General features: G+C 38.6%; 1 protein-coding gene across 1 annotated transcript; it reads left to right on the top strand.

Moving 5' to 3' along the window:
• The first annotated feature begins 360 nt into the window (after nucleotides 1–360).
• On the top strand, nucleotides 361–20,340 carry LOC102695403 (oocyte zinc finger protein XlCOF6). Its single transcript, XM_069191012.1, has 8 exons — nucleotides 361–719; nucleotides 3,191–3,714; nucleotides 4,750–5,452; nucleotides 7,951–8,050; nucleotides 9,432–9,686; nucleotides 16,240–16,373; nucleotides 18,732–18,855; nucleotides 19,586–20,340. The coding sequence occupies exons 2-8, from the start codon at nucleotides 3,217–3,219 to the stop codon at nucleotides 19,734–19,736; spliced, it is 1,965 nt and encodes a 654-aa protein (XP_069047113.1). The 5' UTR covers nucleotides 361–719; nucleotides 3,191–3,216; the 3' UTR covers nucleotides 19,737–20,340.
• Nucleotides 20,341–23,598: the final 3,258 nt, after the last annotated feature.

The following is a 23,598-nucleotide window of genomic DNA, read 5'->3' as shown; positions in this document are numbered from 1 at the left end:
CTTGCAGGCGTCGGAAACGGGACTCCAAACTTATACAAACCGCAGCTGGACTTCAGCTGAAAAGTTGCCTTTTCGTGACCCAGTGTAGAGTCTTAAGAGGACAGGAGGGGTCCCTAGCTCTATAGTCTAAGATCGAGTTGCGTTAAAGATATATTAGCAATAATGTAACATTATTAGTACTGTAATAATACATACATATAATAATGTAGTTTTCGTCACTGTAAGTACGAACATGTTCTCAATTTACTCAACTGGTTAAAAGAATTGTAAAAAATATTTAGAATACACGTGGATATTTGTGGTTTAACTTAACCACAACGTAAACATAAGATGGGTTTATATAAACCTGAAGTATTCAGAAAACAACGGCATAATGAATTAATTGTTCTCACTGAGACACACCATAAAACACCTAAACCACACATTTTCTAACATTTCCAAAACAATCACAATACTCATCGTCGTCAATTCCTCTACGTGCCGTTCTAGTTATGAACATTTTTAAATGAGCCCTGAGGTTGAACCAGGAGCCCGCATAAAAACTACGGTACTTCCTGGAAGTAATCAAGAATAATAATAGTAATATGGACTTAAATTGGTGTGGAAGTGGGAGTGTAGGTCTCCCTTTATATCTCTGGAAGATATAAAATAAAAGTAAATAAGATTATTGAAACAAGCATGGCTGTGGAGCACTAGTGATTTTGGAGTCTGAACATAAGGTAAGGAAATATAAGTGGAAAAAACAAACGATGAAATAATATCTCAGATTTAGTTATGCCATAGGGTGAGAATGCCACGTGATCGCAACTAAATTAGTGTATTATGTTTAAAAAGTTTTAGATTTCGTACTGCCATTACAGCTAGAATAGTACTCCGTGAACACACGCAGATATATGTGCTTCCAAGACACTGCGGATCAGTTTACACACAGTTCTTGTACACAAAATGCTTTGCAGCACATTATCATTTATGTTAAAAAGGTGTACTTCGTGTGTTGAATAAAGAATTTACGGTTAGTGAAAATATGTTTTGAGTACTGTATGCACATCCTTTCAATTACTGTATCTTGTCACCTGCACGGCGACGAAAGAACGATCTAAAGTATCTCTTTGCATGGGGAAGAAAAAGTAGCATTCATAATAGATATTAGGAATTTGATCCATGTGATATTTTTGAAGTGAAGTTTTAAGAAAGTCTTAAAACCTATATTATTTTATATTATCGAGCCCAGGTTACCTAGAACAGCTATCATTTAAGGAAATGAGATTACTGTCTTTTAATGCTGTTACATATAACATTCTATAATACTTCAAATCGTTTAGCATGTCATAATGAAAAATCCCTTATGTTTATACGAAAAATAGTAAAACGGGGTGGGACACTGTTATTTTCTTTTGATACAGTTAAATGGCCCCTCAAAATCGGTGTAATCAGTCTGTCAATTTTGCTTTGCAAGTGCATCTTGGTCCATCCCAGGCATAGTATTCGGTGGATGTTTTCTCCTTTGTTTCAGTATAGTTTTAGAAAAAAAAACACTTTAGCATAATAATGTCCACTTAATTATGGTGGTAGTGCAGTTTAGATGATTACTTAGATATTTTTTTTAATTGATGAATTGGAAAAAGTGGTACTTGGCCTGTGGTCATATTTCATGTTGCTATCAGAGATATTTAATAATAATAATAATAATAATAATAATTGCTTATACTTATATAGCGCTTTTCTGGACACTCCACTCAAAGCGCTTTACAGGTAATGGGGGCACCCCTCCACCACCACCAATGTGCAGCATCCACCTGGATGATGCGACGGCAGCCATTGTGCGCCAGAACGCTCACCACACATCAGCTATTAGTGGGGAGGAGAGCAGAGTAATGTACCCAATTCACAGAGGAGGATTATTAAGAGGCCATGATTGGTAAGGGCCAATGGGAAATTTGGCCAGGATACCGGGGTTACACCCCTACTCTTTTCGAGAAACGCCCTGGGATTTTTAATGACCACAGAGAGTCAGGACCTCGGTTTTACGTCTCATCCGAAGGACGGCGCCTGTTTACAGTATAGTGTCCCTATCACTATCCTGGGGCATTAGGACCCACATGGACCGCAGGGTGAGCGCCACCTGCTGGCCTCACTAACACCTCTTCCAGCAGCAACCATAGTTTTTCCCAGGAGGTCTTTCCCAGGTACTGACCAGGCTCACACCCGCTTAGCTTCAGTGGGTTGCCAGTTGTGAGTTGCAGGATGATATGGCTGCTGGCCACCCTGTGATTTAAAAATATCTGAACAAGTTAAAGAAAATATGATTATGATTTTTCTATTTGCACACTGAAATGACGCATTACCATTCCAGTTTTTCGGTGTCTGTAATGTGCTGCTCATGTACTGATAGAGTTCCATAGGTGTGGTCACTTAACTGGTCCTCTTCACTTGCCTCAAGAGGTGAGTTTTGATTTAATCTGTACAAAGTTTGATGGGGAGGCCAAGGACAGGAGAAATGAAATTGGAGAAGCAGAACTATAAACACAATAGACCTGCTCAGTCGGGGCGGTGCGGTGGCTCTGTGGCTAAGGATCTGCGCCTGTGGCTGGAAGGTTGCCGGTTCGTATCCTGCGGCCGACAGAGGAATCCTACTCCGTTGGGCCCCTGAACAAGGCCCTTAACCCCAACTGCTCCAGGGGTTATAAATGGCTGACCCTGCGCTCTGACCCCAAGCTTCTCTCCCTGTCTGTGTGTCTCATGGAGAGCAAGTTGGGGTCTGTGAAAAGACAATTTCCTAATACAAGAAATTGTATATGGCCAATAAAGTGATCTTATCTTATCTCAGTAAAGTGGTATCTTTGAATAAATCTCCTTCCGAAACCATTTTGGTTTTCTCATTTATTTTTCATACCTTGAGACAATTTCTTCAGTGGTGCCGTTGCAAATGATGTATAAAAGTATGCCTTGACAATAGCAGAAGCTGTTGAGGTCGTGTCTCACGGACACTCAGCTCACTAGGTAGCTCACACAATAGGCAGTTAAGATTAAAGAGCATTAATTTGTCAATTCAATGTTATGAAAGCAAAAAGGAATATTAAGGCAAATGAGAAGACCTATGTAATGGAGTCAAGATTTTCTGTGGGGAGAGAGTATTCCAGTGTCCTTGAAGGAAATATATTTGAATGCCTTTTTTTGTGCACGCATGCAGTTGTCCTTCCCTGTTGCTGACTGAGGATGAGCCAGCTGAAGTATGCATACCAGGATATTCAGCCAGTGGCCCTGTGCATTCCTGAGGAGACCACCACTTCCAGGTTGTACTCCAGCACGGTAGAGGGGGTGGAAGGGCAGGTTTCCAGTCTGGTGGAGATGTTCCTCGTGGAGGTCTACCGGTGTCGAGTCTGCCAGTTCACCAGCAGCCTGAAGAGCAAGATCAGTTCCCATGTGATCGAGCGCCACGAGCTGGGCAGGACATGCCTCCCAATAAACTGCCTCGAGAAAGACGAAGGGGATCGGCCGGTGGAAGAGGAGGAGATGGGTCGGGGCTCCCCCTACTGTGTGGAGGATGAACTGCAGTCTGATAGCAAGGAGAGTGAAGACAACATGGATGTGAGCCTGGAGCGGATGTCCTTCCTGCTGCCCATGTATGGGATGTTGCACAATGTTAGCCCTCAGTCATGTGACATGGGTCTCAGTACCAACAGTGATGGCCTCCATGTGGCACACAACTGTGAGGTGAGTCCAAAGTCTGGGTAGAATATTCACCCATAGCAATAATACACACCTGGTGTCTAGCAGTTTGTTCATCTTCTGCCTAGATGACCTACAAGATCTTGTTATACCGCTGTAGCAGAAGTTTGTCTGTCCAGGTTTATTCAAATTAGTTGGACAAGTATGAAGTATTCAATACCTAGATCTGGCTTGTCTAGGTATTGAAGGCATTTGCTCACAAATTCTGAAATTAATCAAACTACTTTTCATTTTAATTAGATTTCAGCTTTTCTGTCTGTAGTTTAGCCAATCTAATCTTAGCTTTGACTCAGTGGTCAATACCGAAGCAAAAATGTAGAACTATATTTTTTTGTCTTCATTTTGGCTATGGAAAAGCCTTTCTGCCACAAGCACAGTGTATCACCAATCTCCAAGGTCATAGAGTACCCTCAGGAAAGCAATTAAAGTAGGAGAGAGTGATTTATTTTTTATCTTAGAAGTGACGCTTAGTGCGCTGCCAATTTCAGCCTTAATTACTGAAATGACGAAGAAACGCATAAGGATATAAAACATTACTCAAACTCAAAAAAGTTCTAGCTGAAGTTTGACAGAAGAATGAATCATAACATTGCAGCCAATATAAATTTTGCTTTCATTATTCAGGGTGAATGGGAGGAAACTCATCGCTATATATTATAGACAGAATGCCAAAAACTGCATTGTTCCTACCACTATTAGCAGTATAGGTGTTTCATGAGTAGATTTTACAGTGGGTGACCTCATACTGCATCTTATAGAGTAAGTTTTATTGTTTTTTTTAAAGAATTGACATTTTTTAAGGTGTGGCCCCAGAATTTCTACCCAGTACAAGCACTTTAGGAATACTTCCTGAGTTTCTGATGCCTGGTTATGCCCAAGGCATACACTTCACCAGCCTCTGATGATTTAGAGGATTCCCTTCGCTGTCAAGAGTTGTTTTTTGATCTTTAGTTTACATGCACTTCATTCCTTTTGTGGTTGTAACTTGTAAAGAAATGTGCCTCTTAAACCCATATGCAGGTGAGCACTCTCTTTGAGGAAGGGGAGGAGTCCGGTCAATTCCGCCTGGAGGATCAAACTTCCATAGAGTCTGGCCCCCTGTCCTGTCCAATGGACTCCACAGTTGGGTCCACTTGCGAGGACCAGGATGAAGAGATGGCTCAGTCAGCTCACCTCATGTCTCTGGGCCTCTGCAGGATCTCAAGCATGAAAACCCACCCCTTGATCTCTGAGCCAAGTAAGGCCCTGCAACAAGCACAGGAGCCTCCCGACGGCCCTGCCAAAAAGGAGGAAGTTTCCTCATCGCTCCCAGGTTCACTGAAGGGCCAAGACAGCCAGGACACTGAGAAGAAGACCTTTTTGTGTTCCCTCTGCAATCTGGACTTTGCCTCCAAACACCTTCTTGAGGTGCACCTTAAATGCCATGATGGGGAGCAGGGCTTCAGGTGTCTGAAGTGTGACTTGTTTGTGTTGGAGTGGTCGTCTATGGAGAAGCACCTGCAGGGGCATGGGAAGGAACAGAGGTCCCACCGGTGTGGAGTCTGTCAGAAAACATTCAGGAAGGCAAAGTCAAGGGACTCCCACCAGAGCAGGCACAGCAAAGCCCAGACGCCGACTCAGTGTGCTCTCTGTCCGGCGCTGTGCCCTTCAGAGCAAGAGAGGGAGCAGCACGCTGCCTGCCACTTCCAGGACACTTTTAAATGTCTACACTGCAGCTTCACAGGTAGTGCCCTCAAATCTCACTCATCAGCCGGTCATTGCCTGCAACTCTGAAAGAGCCATTTTACACATTTAGCCAGCACTAAAGTGCAAATGAAATAAAAAAAAGTCGTCATCTACCAATTAAAAGGCTTAAAGCTCATCAGTTCCATGTCCAGTGAACCTCTAAAAAATTTGATCTCTCATTTTGGGAGTGGGTTATGGATGAGATTGGTTGAAATTGTAATTAGAACTACTAGTTGTTTTAAGGCTTGACTTTCTGACAGCAGTTCCTGTACCCAGTCAGGAGAAAATGAGACGCATATATAGACTCCTTTGCCATGCTAGCCAACAGAGCCTTTTTTCTTTAAGACCCATTACAAGCTTCATAGTACCTGGCTGGAGAGTTAGCACTGATTGGAGGAAAAGCCCATGTCTCACTGACATCACTGCAAGTCTGCAGGTGCCAAGGAAGTCACAGGAGAAGCTGTAGGTTAGAAAGATGAGGGAATCCTGGCTGACTAAAGCCAATCTTATCCCAGTAAACAACATTCAAAGCACTGCTTGGAGAATCTCCAGTTACAATCATATAATAATGTGGCACACAATACTATTGTCAATAGGCTGAAGTTTTGTCTGGTCTAGGTTAATTTTGTCACCCATTGTTATTAAAAAAATACAACAAATCCTGTAGGAAGGTCTCAAAAGCCTTCTGGAATTCATTCTCATTATGATCTTGCTTGTTTGGCAGAAATCTTAATTTGAGTTAAAAACCTTCTGAATTAAGACAATTGAATTTGTTTTCAACAGTTGAACAGACATAAGGAATTAGACATCTGCAATTAAAATGGGTTAATTAACTAAATATTACTTCAGCTAGGTGTTCAATTAAATAATTGAGATCCTGGCTAGAATAAAACTAGCACAGAGTTCTTGATTACAGAATTGGGAAGCATTGATTTGGTGGCAGTTGCAAACATCACAAAAAAACCCCATCTGGACTGAAAGTAAAGAGCTGCAGGGAAGTTTTCACATCTTTCAGAGGTTGATGTTGCTACCAGTTTACATACTGTTTAGCTGTTGTCAAAACAAAATGTAACAGTAACCATTCCTGCTATCTGGTTACATGCATTTTGTACTGTATGTTGTCGTCAGACACAAAGATTCGTGTAAGTGTATCTGTAATGAATTCAACAAAGTACACTTCAGTTTTGTGAGGAGAAGCTTTTCCACTGCAAGGTTCATATGACCTGTCAAAGAAAGTCTTCCATCTCCTTTTTAGCTGGTAGAGTCCATCATGTTTGAAAATCATTATATTACTAAGGCTTTAGATTACAGATTGCAAATGTCATTTCTAAGAGTTCTGTAAATCGAATACTTTAATAGAGTGATATAAACATGATGATAATCACTGCAGAACCTTTCTAAGCTACATCCTTTCTAATCTTTCCTTTTCTGTAGATTCATTTTATGTTGGTAAGAAACAACTGGTTATAACCTGAATCACATCCCTAACCCTATTTCTAGGAATATATGCAAAAGGTAGCTTTTTGAATCTCTAATATTTTCTAAATGGATTACCAGATGGCCTATAATCCATTTATGTAGTGCAATGTAGTAACCCTTAAATTAAAAAGTGACCAATATGTTACTATGCATACTGAATAGTGCTGTGAAGAATAAAAATGGAATCTTGCAGGATGCTTCATTATGTAGGGTAATCCAAAAAGTTATGCCTCATAGGGATCTGTATAAATTCAAGGTTATGCATGTATAGACAGATAAATAAAAAAACGTCAGTGTAAATAAATATCCAAGTGTTACAATGATAACAGCCAGACAGTCAAACTATTATCATTATGAATTTTCCTTAGATTCATTAAAATAACTATTCAAATATGTATAAGGATTATGATTTTACCTTGGATTAAAAGCATTATGGAGTTTTACTTTCAGGCCTATGTATTACAGTTTAAGATTCAAAAATGCTCTTTAGCAGTAAACCAGTTCATCCAGGGGAGAGTAACTTCTGAAGTGTCTTCAGAATCTTTAAAACCTTCCATTCCTGCTTGTCCTGCTTGATACATTACACTTATTTTAAAGTTATGATTTAATTTAAAGTCAAGTCAAGTCTTTTAATTTATTATATCCAGATGACCAGGAAGGGTGTGAAAGTTCTTTGCTGCTGTGCGGAATCTGCTCTTTATTTGCTGAATGCAATAGCTGTACATCAGTATGAAGGTGTCTGTTCAGAGACAACACGTCTGAAAATCAAAAACGATCTGGTATGCTTTCACTTAAAATGTATTTTGAGGATATTAAGCCAAATGTGGTAAGAGAAAGTATGGAACAAATGTGTTCTGAACACTGGAACAAACTACTCATCTGTCCTCATAACTCATGCCCTTGAGCACTGAAATGTTCTCATGTTCTCAGTACCAGAAGATATCTTATATCAGATATCCAATAATTAAAAACATGCTAATTATTACCCAATCCAATTTTTTAATATTAATTCTGTAGATAAATCTTGGGACGAAGTCTACAAACATCTGTGTGACCAGCACAAACCCACTGACGAGATACATGTGTGCACTGAATGTAACAGGACATTCAGCAGAAGGTAGGTCATTCAGATTCTCTGGTGTTAACTTAAAGGATAATTAGATATGTTTTGCTGCAGAATGCTCTAGTTTGAATGTTTTCAACATTCATTTTAATTAACGAATAAGGTCTCAAATATAATGTTGTCTAATAACGTTCTGATATTGTATGTTGTATGTCTGATGTATTATTCGGTTGCTACAGATGTTTCACAAGTTAGACATATTATTAACCAGGTTCCTGTGACTTCTTGGCATGCGCAGGTGTTTCTCTAAGTAGTGGTTATGTGTGGCATCATACACAAGGAACAGCAAGGACATGTACAGTGTCTGAATTGCAGAAGAGTGCAGTGGGTTTTAAGCTTCCACCTCAAAGTAGTACCCTTTTATGGGAGACTCTATGTTAGAGACATTCAGTCATAATCCAAGAAATGGTGGCTTTCCAACGCTGGCTCCTGAAACAATATTTACACCTAGAAATAATTAAATAGCTGTAATTGCCTCTCAGTGTCCTGGTTTGTGTTTTATAGAAGTTATGTTGACTTCACATTTTGAGCTATCAGCGACTTTATTACTTACATTTCAAATATAGGAGTTCCATCCATCCTTTATCAATGACAGCTTAGTCCAATGTGAAGCTTTGGTAAGCTTTGCAGACGGTGGGCACAAGGCAGGATACAGCCTAAACTGCATTTCATCGCAGGGAGCACACACCTGGGGCATAATTTAAAGATGTCAGCTAACCTAGACAGCATGTTTTTAGACTGTGGGAGGAATCTGGTGCACCAACAACTCACTCTGAAGGCACCCCAGCTGTGAGGTTGCAGCTCCAAGGAAAGGCCACCATATTACTGCTACATGTAATATGCTACATGTAATATAGGAGGAAATTATTAAAATGTATTTATCTGCTTTCCTCTTGCCTTCTGATAAAAAGCTACTGTCTAACAGTACTGCAGCAGCATCCCAGACCTGCTTCAAGACTCAGCTGTCTACTTCTACTCTGAAAAAAGCTAAATGTGCTATTTTTCATAGGCTGAATTTGTATTCTTCTGCTGGCCTGAAACTGTCAGTGACAGCGCACATACAGTATATATAGAGAGACAGGATGAGTCAGTCAGTAACATTGTCAATGGCGAGAGCTGAAAACCATGGCCTCACTGCGGAGCTATACATAAGTGATATTCTTTGTCCTTAAAAATACAGATAGCATACGGTAGGTCCAGAATGCATAACAAGAAAATGAAATATTACTGTTTAAATACTTGTTGAAATACTATTTAAATGTGGTATTGCTGCAGAATATGATCTTTTAATTAATGCAGTGGTTTTGCTACACTTTCCCAGACATTAGCTGTCTCAAAAGCATTATCACAAGCTATCCACTTTTGCATCCAACAGATGTAATCTTAAGGCACACTTGATGACACATGGGAGCTCCCCTCGTATTCTGCGCCACCTGTGCGGCGGGCTGTTCCGGAACTGGTCGGACACAGAACAGAACTGCAGTGAAATCCCTCAGAAAAAGAAAAAAAGGAGGACGACGAAAAGGTTGCAGGCCCAAAACAGCAGAAAGAATGTATCTAAGACACACCAGGAGACAGCCAGAGAGAAAAAAAGAATGAGGAAAGAGTTCTGCTGCTCTCTGTGTGACAGGTACCTTGTTTCTTCTCATTTTCCATTGGAGCCGAAGCGTGATTCACCGAGTGGAGCAAAATTAAGTTAAATTAAATTAAGTAGATCCAGTAGTTACTTCAGCATCCAAAAATACGACAGAAAAGATGGAGAAATCCTCAAATAAAATACAAAACATATTACAAAAAATACAGGATTGATACCATACCGTTAATATGGTATGATTTAAAACTATACTAAAAAAAAAGTCAGTCTCCCAGTTTCAGTCAGTGCTTGGTTGGCTTGAAGACTTTGACCCACATCACATTCTCAATGAAAAATAAATCCTGCTAAAAGTCTAGAATAGTTTGGGGCTCCCAGTATTTTAAAACGTTAGTGGTTGTGGAGTTCAAAATTGTTATTTGCTTGGTGTTCGTAATATATTTTTTTTCCGGTGAATGTGTTTTACTTTCCCACATAAATGTTCCCGTAAAAAATACAGTTGATGTCAATTGCCAGGAAATGTGATAGCGAAACAATCGCTAATATTGAAGAATATTTCGAACTTATTTTCTCATTGTTAGTGTCATAATAGAGTGAGTCGATAGTAATGTTAGAAAGAATTCCCTTTTCCAAAATGAAAAAAAAAGTCACTCGAATCTGTGAAATTGTTTCCACACAAAGCAGAAAAAACATCTTCTGACAGTTACAGCTAAATAATTTCCCCCAATGGATGCACATGGGCTAATTTCTTTGAGTAAGGTTTTGCTGTATGATATTTTATTGCTGCAAATATTCTAGACTAACATTAAGACACAAATGTGAAAAACAATATGATTAGATCTATTTTCTTATGTAAATTACCAAGATCTTGGTAAGCCTATTCTCTTTGTTTAGCTAAACAAAATTAAAACCACCTAAGACCAGCACCTAATCCCACAGGTAACTGCCAAAATAAAGGAAACTTGAATAAATGAAGGATGCAAAGTATGTTGAACTCAGGTGTTTCCACAAGGGGTGGTTTCTTAGATATTTAAGCAATTAAGATCCCATCATGCTTAGGGTCATGTATAAAAATGCTGGACAGGCTCAGTTGCCCATTATTTTGGCAACCAAATCTAGCAGAAGAGATCTCAATGATCTGAGAGAGGACTGATTGTTGGGGCATGTTTGTCACGAGCTTCATTGACCAAGGCTTCTGGACATCTGAGGTGAAGACATAATCATGTAGGGCAGCTATGGATGACAACTCATACTCCTTGCCCATGTGCATCGGTTCGAGATGCAGTACACAACAGACAAGCAACTCTGAATCAAATCTCAATCTAATGCACGAGTAGGCAGTTTCATCAAGTACAGGCTTAAAGGCCTAAAGGCTTACATACGATACAAATCTCTTCTCCAAATCTCAATCCAGTATAACATTAATGGAAGATTCTGGAGCAGCGTCTGAGACAGAGTATTCCACCACTATCACAAAAACACCAAACCACCACTTTATGTTTGTATTTCCTTTATCTTGGCAATTAAAGTACCTGTACATGAAATGTGTAAAGCACTTACCAAAACTAACTTAAATTCACAATCATGAAGAGCTGTATTGAAAATGAACCTGTTCTTCAGGTAAAAATTCCCCCCTTGCTTTATCTGCTCATTATAGCTTAAGGAGCCTCTCCTGAGTGAGCTTTTTGCAACTCTAGGCCTGACATAAGTGAACAAGACTTTGTTTGCAACTGGTCTTTGAAAGTAAAGGCTACAGACAGGGGCACCCTATATATAGCTCTTACAGCCAACTGTTGGAGTCATACCTGTATTCTGCAAGGTTTACCACTAGAGGGCAGGCACAGATTGTAAATAATTGATGGCCTTTAAGGAACAAGTAGGAAAAAAAGGACCTTGTTATTTTGTGGTTGCATGTAAAAACAATTTAGTAATGAAATACTTGAGAATGAGTAGTCTCCACAGTATTCCACAATTTTTTGGTAACCCTAGATCTTCTAGCTTTATTCTAGCAAGTTTTACAAAAAATATTTGTTAAAACTCTCTCTCTAGTTAAGCAGGCGATATGTATCTTTGGAAAAAATAAACTTTTTAAAAACATATAGAACTTTAGATACATTTAAAGTTGTTTTAGGGCCTTTGACATATACTCATCATATTTGGTTAAATCTGAAACATTAATGAAATAAAATAAGTATTTGAAACTGTTATATCCCTCCCACAAAATCTAAGTACAGTGTTAGGGTCAGAGTATAGTGCCAACTTCAGGAAACCAGATATAGAGATCCATTTTATGTGCTTTTTGTAATGTTTAACTGAAAAAGCTAGTAAAAAGTCGCATTCGTTTTGAGAATAGCTAATAACACCTTGATCTTGGACAGTCCTGCAATTTAAGTGACATGCTGCATCAATTGCAAGAGGTCAGCCCCCATATCAGCACAGAAAGCTCTATGTTATACTTGCATTGTATATTAGGTTTGATCTTACACTGAGATGGTTTTTCATGTATCTTTTTTGCCATGAAAATAAGCACATCTTTGTGCTACAGTATATATTTTAAACCCTATTTATTATTCCAAATAATTTTGGAAAACAAATCAGTTTTTTAAAAGGAAAATAAACTTTTTTTTTTCACCCAGCTATATTTTTACAATTTCATTCAGAGGATAATGAATTAATGAATTATCCTCTGAATGTAAAATTAAATGAATCCTATAAAATAAATATGAACCTTTAAAGGTTCTTATTTCTTTTACAGGTAGGACCTCAGCTGCTGAGGATTTCAGGATTCTTATGTTCATATTTTGTGCTGTTACATGAAAGTCATCGTCGTCTAAGGATTAGCCTCCGAAACAAATTGTTTTTTCCAGCCGATGCAAGGAGCAAAGGAGGAAAAAAAGGCTTCTAAATGATACCATCAGTTTTACAAACCATTTTCAGTAGAATGTTGTAAGCTGTCAGCTGCCATCAGATTTTTAATGCCTCCAGACAATCATTTGCTTTGACAAACATATGGTCATGGTTCTTTCAAATTAATAATGCTATTTCTATTTTATTTCTGTTTTAAAAGTTCCAAAAGGTTTGTCTTTAATATTCAAAGCTGTAAATAAAGTATATTAGCTTCAACCATGAGCCAGTAAAAGTAGGTTTACATGAGTAGTGGTGAACGTCCTGTTGCAGTACAGTGCTTAGTCTTTTCTCTTAGTTTGATCTCTTTTGAAAACCAAGCGAAGAGTGAAAATTACACAACAGGCATGTTACTTTAACATGACATGTTTTTTTGTGGAAAATGTAGTGCTAGCTACAGTGTATTTGACTGATTATCTTTCGTGCAGCCAAAAGGTTTGTTTCATTGTCTTCTTTTGGCAACAATTGCATTTTTTTATTCCCTTTTTATTCCTGTGAGCAGTGATTTCTCATTTTGAGCTAGCTGAGCTCTTAAGAGTAGACATTTACCTCATGTGAACTCTCATATAATTAATGTGTGTTAGATTTTTAATTTCCTTTTTAACATCGTAAATAATCTACAAGAGCTTCAAATTAGAACTAGTGTGGACTTAGGCGTGTTGTATGCAGGCCAAGACCTGTAACTCAAGCCCATTAACTATGGAGATAAATGAGTGGTGCTCATTTCTCTAAGTTTTATACCTGCTGAGTGAGATGCGGCTGTCTTATCACTGGTTGGTAAAGGGCCTGTACATTTTCTGTGAAATTTTGTACAGCACTGCTGTTTCGCATTCTCGGGAGAGCAGGGCAGAAATAAATGACAGTGCACATATTCCAGGTCATGAATAATATGTATTGTATCTCTGCGTCTCCCACAATGTTGTAAGGATTTAATGGTGACCAGCTCTTCTCAAGTAGTGAGTGTTAAAGGAATGTAACATGTATGGACAATGGTCTAATCTTTCATCTAATACACGCTTATCACTGTTGATGGTAACAGTAGTCATGTGTGGAAGTAATGCACAGGTCATGTTGCAAATCAGAGTTTTCAACAGCATATGTCAGTCAAAGAAGTGCATAAATCAAAATGCAATTTCTTGGTAAACATATACATTTGTAGTGTTTCTTTAGGAGTTTGCGAAGTTTGGAATATAATAATACCTAATAATTTTAATACACAGTATACGCATGCAAAAGCCTCTACAATATGTTGTATATATCCAGCTCCTACAATGCATTACAATGTTTAAAAAGTATATTTCTAGTAAAATAAAGTATAATAATGTCTATAATTAATATAAAAATGGTAAATTAAGAACAATTCTTTCAGTCCTATATTTTCATGTATTTGTATCAAGTCAAATTTTACAGTACGTGTTAAAAATCGAGAAGAAAACTTTAAACAGCCCATGGTTACTTTTAAATGAATACACTGAAAGATTTCACAGTCATTTTTCAACTTCATCCGTCCTAAACCAGCAGGGTTGGGGTGTTATTGAATAGATTTTATATGCAGTGAATATCAGTACAGGGGAAACAGTTAAATGATTATTCTCAACTAAATATATTTTCAAGTCGTCCTGTCCCCCCCCCCCCCCAAAAACAAATGGACAGCACAGCAGCATCAACCCTGTTGCCCACATGCTGTTTTGTCATCAGCATTACTTCATCTGAAGGTCAGGGGTTACATTGTACTGGGTCAGTTTACAGAGCAAAGTCTAGTCAAACAATGAAACATGAGATAGAAATATTACTGAGTCACACGCCTGTCTTGTAGGATGCCTGTGTCAGCCTGTTAATTCAACCCGCTTATCCTGATTTCACATGCGCTGATTGACCACTGTGATGATATAATGCTGAATAACATCAAGCCCTTGGTCTTGTGGCTGTAACTACAACTTTAGAGCTTTTACCACGTATCAGCCATTTGCTTTGGCCTTACGAACTATACAGTATACAGTGCCTAGGAAAAGTATTCTAACTCTTCCTGTGGTGTCCCATTTTGTGAAGTTATAGAATGATGTGTGCATTTGTTTTCAAAATTAATACTTTAAACAAAACCCGAATGCTCAAGCTGAAGACTTCCAGGGAGAGCAAATATCAGCAAAAACTAAAGAGAAAAAAATAGAAAATTACTGTATGTTAATTGCATAAGTACTCAGACCTGAACTCAATAGGTGGTGGAAGCTTCATACAGTATCCTTTTGGGTTTATATACCATAGTTTTCTTTGACCTATTCTTGGGAATGAATCCAAGGCATGTGCATTTTATGTTGCTTGACTTAGCCAGCCTGAATTGTAGTGACATTATGATTAACTGGGGAAGGTTTTTGAATGGTTAATCACAATCAGATAGACAAGAGGTAAAAAGTGGAACAACAACAAAAAAAGGATCGTATGTTGACTATTGCCCTTTTTTAAGGGGCAAGGGAATCATCAATTTCTACATTATGTAGAAAAGGCATGACTAAATCTTGTAGTTAAAAAAGTACATTTATAAAGTTTTAGTGAATAACTTAACAGTTCTTTTGCAATCAACAACTGGTAATGCTTAATTGTTTTTTAAGTTACATAATGAATTATAAGTTTGATTACTAGGATCGCACTAGTAGAATTAGTTTAATAAGGAGAAACCTTTAGGATTTTATCTGTGTTATAAAACAGCAATAGATTTTGATATATGGTAGCACATAGAGTGAGGCCAGGCAGGAGGGTCTTCCCTGTTTCGGCATCTCAACATAGTTCTTGTGCAGGGAGACCTACTGTAGTGCATTCATTTTTTTAAAAGAAGCTGTCTTAAGTCATCTAAAAATACTTTAACAGTTGGTATTGCCTATAACATCAGTGCTCTCCATTCTTTAATCTTCCTGGCAGTCATGAAAATACATTATTAGATCATCTTATTACACTTTTAATCTGAACTTCAAATTCAAAACTGCAGAAATCACACAATGTACAGATGCACAGAATACAAACTAGCTGTAGATACTTGGTTCTATCTCAGTCTATCTTTAAATTAGATATTATAAAGACACTTTTAAATCTCATTCTATACCCAGTCTATCTCATTTAATTTGATGCATAGGATTATAAAGTACAGTAAAGTATAAAATAAAAATACAAAATTGCTTCCTTTGGGCGAATTCCCTGGCCATGTGGTCCTGTCATTTATGATAATGGCTTTATTTAATTATCTGGGGAGTTATATATTCAGATTAGTAGTGACTTGGATCTCCAATAAACACTGAATTGACGCAGATATGAAAAGGCTGAATTGATTCATAGCATGGAATGAGAAATGAGCTGTAAAACTCTTAGTCACTGGGTAATGTCAAGCGATTTAAGAAACCTAGAGTTGTAGCTTGGAGTGGCTAGCAGAAAGTGAATGAGAAACAGGTAACTGGTCTGACTGTTGAGCTAGAGTAAGGAGAGTGTGAAGGGTCAACTTTGTCATCGATGGCTAATAAAAATCAAACTCAAATGCCACTCCTAAATAACACACTTACTTCCTAAGGACAATAAGATAGTAAGAAGGACTAAAACTGAACCTGGAAAACATGCTTTTGACAGTGTCTCTGATTTTTCTAATCAGAAGGACTTCCTTGTTGCTTTTCTAACTGTGGCACTAAAGCTGCTTTCTTGACCTCAGGAAGTTCTCCTCAAAACTGGCCTTGCGAAGACACATGGGAATCCACAGTGGGGTGAAGCCCTTTGAATGTGAGGACTGTCAGTACAAGACCAGGTTGAAGGCTTCCCTCATTCAACACATGAGAATCCACACAGGTAGGGTCTGTGCAGCTCAGCCTGTTAAGTTACTACAGATTGAGTACTCAGCAAACTATAGGCGTTTATCTGTTGTATTGAAGTTGAGTGTGATGTACTCCTCAGTTCATACTTTGTAAATTGGGTGAGATTCTCTGTTGTATCTTCACTATTAATACTTGTCATGATTTCTCACTGTTACCTTAAAAATAGCTTCTGAAAAGTCCATTTAAAGAGTGGCACCATGGTGCAGTGTTACAAATTCCTGCCTCACAGTGCTATGGCCCTGTGTTCAAATCATGGGGTGCTATCTACAGTACATGGAGTTTGCATGTTTTCCCCGTGTTAGCGTACATTTTCCCAGTGTGCTCCAGTTAACTCCCACATTCCAAAGACATGCTAGTATTTAAATTGGCATCTGGAAAAACTGTTCCTGGTGTGAGTGTGTGCATGTCTGTGTCTCAGAGTGCTCTGTGATGGACTGATATCCCATCCAGAGTGTTTCCCGCCTTGAGCTCAATGCTTCCTGAGCTCCAGGCAACTGTGAACTTGAATTGAATAAATAATTTATTGAAAGTGACGTGATGTGAAGTCCCTTTAAAGTTGATGACTATGAAGTGAACAGAGACTATACAATTACACATAAAATACTAAAAATAAAGCCAAAATAGCTTCAAAGAGCAATTCAACTTACGAAGTATACTTGACACATGCTGGCTAAGGATCTCCATTTTTAATGGTGAATTTAATATGTCGTGGCTTCAGAAGATATTGACAGCATTTTTGAAGCTCAGTTACTTCCAAGTAAGTGAATAAAAAAGAGAAAGGATAATAAACAGCAGTTCAGATCCTTTCTACTTGTTTTTTTTTACAGAGGTTAACTTTTTTCCATGCTTTTGAAAAAAAAACATTGGAATGCGGAGTTATTTAGAGGCATTTTATTTTAATTGATTAGCATTTATCACTCTTTACAAAGTGAAGAATTTGTGGGGGGTGATGGGGGTCGGATTAAGATCTTTCTCACACTGGACTGAATAGAAGAGACTGATGTCCATGGCAACACAGAGGGACACATCACATTACAAAGAACTGTATGGCATACCGAAGAGAATGTCTGATCTGTGTTTTTTTTATTAATGGTTGCGAATGAAATCTTCTCCCGTGACCTGATAGTGTCTTAAAGGCACAGGATGTATTTTGAAGAAATTTGTGTATGTCATTTTAAAAGACAGAGAAGTCAATGTATAATCAATATTCCCTACCTTTCAGAAGTTGTCTACCCCAGGCCTCATTAGCAGTCTGGATGTACACTGTGAGGGAAAGTAATCTTAGTTGGAGGGAACGGAGTCTCGATCAAGATGTTCCATCTGCAAAGCTGAATAACGACAGGAATGCTCCGAATCATTTTTCCTGCCTGTTACTTTAATTAAAATATTTTCATTATTTTGTCCTTTCCTTCTAGTTAGTTGAATCCATTATATGGTCCCTTTAGCAAAAGAGCACATCTGTACTCCCAATATGTGCTACACTTCTGTTAAAATAGTGCAAAATTAGTTTTTGTTTGTCACTCCATGATTCTGAAATGAAATAATATATAGGCTAATCCGAGTCCACTTTACGTGGCCAGTTTGAGGATTTAGTAGATGGGAGATTTGTTTTCTACACTATGATGCTGATAAATATGATCAGAATTCCAGGAACCACTCCTAGTGGTTAATATCTGCTTAACATAAAAAAACACAACAAAAGGTGAACATTTTTTTTAAATCCTTTAAAATTCAAATTAGTAGTGTTGAATAAAAATCAGGTGCAGATTTTTTAAAACAAATCTTGCTGGATATCGTTCTAGAAAGTACTCTGTGAATAATGGTTTGGTTTCATTCAGTTCTTGAGAAAATCAATGAATTCATACCATAATGTAGCACAGGTTACTTCCAGTATCATTAGCATTTAGGGTGGCATGATGGGACGGTGGCAGCATTGCGGTCTTGCAGCACTGGGGCCTAGGGTTCAATTCCTGTATTCATTTTATTAAAGAGTTGTATGTTCTGCCCGTGTTTGTGTGGATTTCCTCTGGGTGCTCCAGTTTCCTCCCACAGTCGAAAAACATGCTGGTGGTTTATTTGGTTTCTGGGAACATTGGCCCTGGTGTGAGCGTGTGTGTGCTTGTTCCTGTGTGTGCTATGAGATGGACTGGCGTCCCATCCAGGGGTACCCTGCCATTCACCTGTTGCTTGCTGAGATCCGGCTCCACAGCAGCCCTCAATTGGAAGAACCAGGTAGAAGAATGGATGGATGGATTATTAACATTTAACATGGAGGAAAAAGGTCAGTGTGTGTGTATGGATCTGTTTCAGTCCTGTCTGTGCTTTCCAACAGGTGAGAAGCCGTTCAAATGTAGCCAGTGTTCCTATGCCTCCATAGATGCCAGCTCCTTGCGGAGACACTCCAGGATACACACTCAGGAAAAACCTCACCAGTGCCAGCATTGCCCCTACAGCTGGTGAGACAACTATGTCCATTCAAGAACTGTGCCTTTCCAGCCCACGTCTTCATTCATCGAGCTCACTACTGTCATATATTATATCTTTTTATATTAATAAATAATTGAGTATTTAATATTTTAATTAGTTATTGGATATTTTCCTTACATAATTTCCATCTGTCTGAAAATGATTCACTCACAAATTGATTCTTCATTTTGATCAATCCATGCAGATGCTGGATTTTTATTCCTTTTGCAATGCTGTCTTTAGAGCAGCGTTGTTTTGGTGTTGGCATTTTTTATTACATATTGTAGTGTCACCTGAACAGTTTGCTCAAACATTTCAAAGCATTAAGCTGAAAAAAGCACATATAATAACATTTTTGGATGCCCAAGTGGGTATTAAATGAAAAATGTAAAAAGCGTAAAAAATACCACGTGTGTGATTGAATTAGAGGCAGTACAATGGAAAACCGGTGTTGTAGTTGATTCATCTGAGGTCATGATTATGCATGATCTAATCTAGAGCTCTAGACTATGCACAGATGTAATTATCTTATGTGGGTATAAACCAGTCTGTGCCAAATAACTATATATTTGACTCATATTTGGCCAAAACCCTATTAAAAGTTGTGATGAGGACCAATGCAACCCCTGTATGTTGACATGTAGTTATTTCTGACCAGACCCTGGCCCAGAGCTCTGGTGTTTGCCACCCGTGACGTGCTTGACGTTGTTTCTCTTGCAGCATCCAGAAGAAGAGCCTGGATCTTCATGTGCGGAGGCATCACACTGGAGAGGCCTTCTCCTGCCACCTCTGCCCCTACACCTCCCCAGACAAGCAGCTGATTCACAGGCACATCAAGAGGCATCACTCCAGCTCCGCTGGCAGCACCTAGGCAGCTCCCCCACACTCCCCCCTGACCCTCACATTTTCCCTTGCCAAGACGGACTTTATTTTGTTCATGAATGTATGGTACTAAATGGGTCAGGCTGGCCGGTTCTTGGTAGGACAAGCATTTTGAATGTATAGACAAGACAGCTGAGCTTCAAACACAGTAATACCTTTACACTTCCTTCCCCCCTAGGAGGTGAAAATAACCCATCCATCTACCCAGCATTAGATGCTTTATCAAATTCGGTGTCACAGGAGCCGGAGCATGGGAATGGCAAGCAACAGGCACAAGGCAGGATACACCACGTCAGGACAGCAGTCCATGACAGGGCATACACGGATACAACCATACACACTCACACCAGGGTCAGTCTTCCTGGAAGTAAATTAATCTACTGCACCAGTATGTGGCTTTGGACAGTGGGAGGATACTGGAGAACCCGGCATGAACACGGGGAAAACATACAAACTACATGCAGATAGCACCCCAGACCTGGAATTGAACCCAGGGCCCCAGCAAAACGAGACAATAATGCTAACTACTGCTGCCTAATATAACTATGTACTGTAAACTTGAGGAAAATAAAACTATAACGTTTTAAAAGTTATGTTTTATTGTATCTATTGTCAGTCCTTTTACTAATGTTGTCTTCCTCCAAAAAAAGAAGAATCTCTTTTTTGACCAAAATTTTATTTAGGGATACCACTGCAGATTATGAATGAGGTCATGTTTTCTGAAGCCATGCAGAAAAAGAAATATGTACTGTACTTTGCACTGGTGGGAATCATCCATGTGATCTTTCCTGGCTGTTGGAAAGTGTAAATACTTTTAAGTACTTTTTATTCACTCAGCATTTTCAAAATAGGTCATAAAGTGGAAGTCAACAAAATGCTTTTGCATATTAAATTCACAAAAGTCTCATTCATTTAATCTTCCACTCATAAATGTAGGGGCTAAGTAGTCCCACATGGCAGCTGTTACAGATGCTACTCACATCTGTACAGACAGAAATGTGTGTGCACAGGTGCTGAGTCAGATGTTATCTGTCCTTCAATAATCAGACTCCTATGTGCACAGGTTGGACAGTTCATTTAGTTTGATATGACTGTGATTTGATTAAACAGGCCTATTGTACCTCTGCTAGATATAGACCATTCAAGTGACTGGATTGTAGTGTGTTGTTGGTTCTGTTATTCGAACTACTACAATGTATGCAATTTGGTTAAAATTACTTCTGCAATACTTGTCATTTAATTCAGATTAACTCTACTGCAGTGCGGTTTGAAATTATTGTGATCTATAAGAGCAGCATATAGTGTTTGGGGCACATTTTATATTCAACTAAATTTTCAGGTCTGTTTATTTGTTTGATGTTGACTCTGTGGGGAATGAACTTTGTGTGATTTACATGATATTCTGAATCCTAACAGTCAAACACTTCTGTAGTTGAAAGCCCAAGTAAGCTAAGCATGAAAATTGCCTTGGAGGAAGGCTGCTTTGCTGATGGAGAATCTGTCTTTGGAGCACAGAGATTTACAATAGCAATACACTTTAATACATTTGCTTCTGTTGCAAAACTACAGTTTCTTTTATTGTCATAGTAAAGTTTATTGGTTGGCTTTTACACATTTATCAGCGTGCTACAAGTAATTTATTAACCGTACTTACAATTTATGTGTGCGTGTAATATGTTAGCCAAGACTAAAGCGGGGGAAAAAAAATGTCATTTACTTTTTTCTTCCAGTTTCCTTACAGATGGGTGGGAGGAAGAGTTTAGAGAAAAAGGCTCGTGAAACAAGTGAGAGAGGTAGTTAAATCATTGCTCTGGTGTCACGTCGTTTCAGACTCCTTCCTTGCCAATTATTTTTCATGGCACATCTCTATATAAGTGATTGATAGGCATCAACATGGTAAAACTGATTCCCTGTGGAATCCCTCCATCTGAAATTCATCACATCCCTGCTTAGGTATTTAACACTTGATGCTAAATGGAACACCTCGTTTAAAAAGGAGTATTTGAACAGCATTTTCCCAGAATATTTGCCAGAAACCCACTTATCCCACTGAAGGTTTTGGCAATCCAGAGCCTGTCCTGAAATCATAGGGTATAAGCCACAAGGGGAGCAGACAGCTCTTCCCATGGATGGGATGCTCATTCAGGATCACAGAGCCACAGGGAAAAAAAGAGGGTCCTTTGCTGATTTACTGTAGCTGGCAGCAGCAGTTCTAGACCTCCTTAGCTGGAATATCAGGACCAAGCAACTGTGCTTCTCTGCGTGCAGCACGACATCCAGGATTTGGCAGCAGCGCAGTCTCCTTATGTGTTGTCATCAGGCTGCCAAGGAGAAAAATAAAGTCAGCAGATTTCCTGAAAAAAAGGAGCCTTCTTCTAAGGAAATGCGGTGTGGCAGGATATCATTGTGAGGAGAGAGAGTGGTGGGAAATGTTGGGCTGCAGCCCTCCCAGCTCATACAGTACACTTTAGGGAGGCATTGTGGGGGGGAGCACACCGTTCTTTCTCATGACACAAGCATCCCCTCACTCACACATATACAAATTCAAATTACCCTCGTTAAGAGGCTCCCCTATGGTGTGGAGGCCCCTCATCTACTTACAACAAGCTCACACTGAATCCATACCTCACACCAGCTTTATTCACTGGCACTTTACATTCCTATTAAAACCAACCAACCTTGCATTTGAATGGAGTTGCCCTCAGACACAGGACAGTCAGTTGTTTGGTATTTGCTTATATCTAACAACTTACATTTTCCTTTTTGTTAATGCTTTAATGTGAGACCAAAAGAGTACATCATATACATCATATAAGGCTTTTTTTTACAAATAGAGAAAACGTGTTTTATTTAAAAAGGAGCAATTTAAAGGAATAAAGACAAAAAGAAAACAAAAGATACAATATAATTTCAACATGACAAAAAATAATACTGTACTTCTCCTCCTAAAATGCTACTGTAGCTATTATTCATTATAGTAAAGTGCTTCTATTTTTTTGTAATTTATATAAAAAATGTAGACTCTGATATACAGTAGTTAATTTGTTGAATTTGCACAAAATACGAAAATGGATGGAAATTCAATTATTTTCTCAGCATATTATAAAAACATATAGTTACTAATCAGATCTAGGTGAACACCTGGCAGAATATATGTAATGTGAATGGCTGCAAAATGTCAGTTGCTAGCAGAAAGAATTCACTTTAAATGTCAGCTGGGCAGTAGTAAAATCTAAAAATCAATGTATGAGAAAGATCTTTGAGTGGTCCAACTCCTGCCTGGAAGTCTGGGGTGTCAGCAAGTTTTCTAGCACTGTTTAAAGTACTGTATCAACACCTGGAGAGTTGAGCAAAGTTGTGTTGGAATGAAAGCCTGTGCACACCAGTCAGTCAATTCAGAGGACACTTTAAAGTGTTAGAGGTCAGCGATGATGCTTGGAGCAATGTGTGTCAAGTGGAAACAGAGTTTAGGAGAATCCACGACAGAATTGTGGTGGTCTGGAAAAACCTCCTTAGCTTATCTACTGTATTGAAGCAGCTCCATAAGATCTTTCCAGAAATGACTTGTTGGAATTTATAAACCGTTAAGCTCTAAGCAGCCAAATGAGCACCATAGACTGAACAGACTTGTCTCATTTGTAATCTTTTTTCATGTTCTCCCTCACTATTATTACATAATAAGAGCGTACTCATTTGACGAAACATCCAATACAATCTAGTGTGGCTGCTTTGTAAATCCAACTGTTTACTTATGTTAATCTATTAAATTTCAGTTCAACATTTAAAGATTTTTTAAAAAGGCTGTTTAAACTACTGATTGTACCGCAGTGTTGTAATGAAATATTCTAAAC

The sequence above is a fragment of the Lepisosteus oculatus genome, chromosome 6 (assembly GCF_040954835.1).
Source record: "Lepisosteus oculatus isolate fLepOcu1 chromosome 6, fLepOcu1.hap2, whole genome shotgun sequence".
Classification (NCBI taxonomy): domain Eukaryota; kingdom Metazoa; phylum Chordata; class Actinopteri; order Semionotiformes; family Lepisosteidae; genus Lepisosteus; species Lepisosteus oculatus.
The sequence above is the reverse complement of the archived record's forward strand: the minus strand, read 5'-3'. Positions and strand labels throughout refer to the sequence as shown.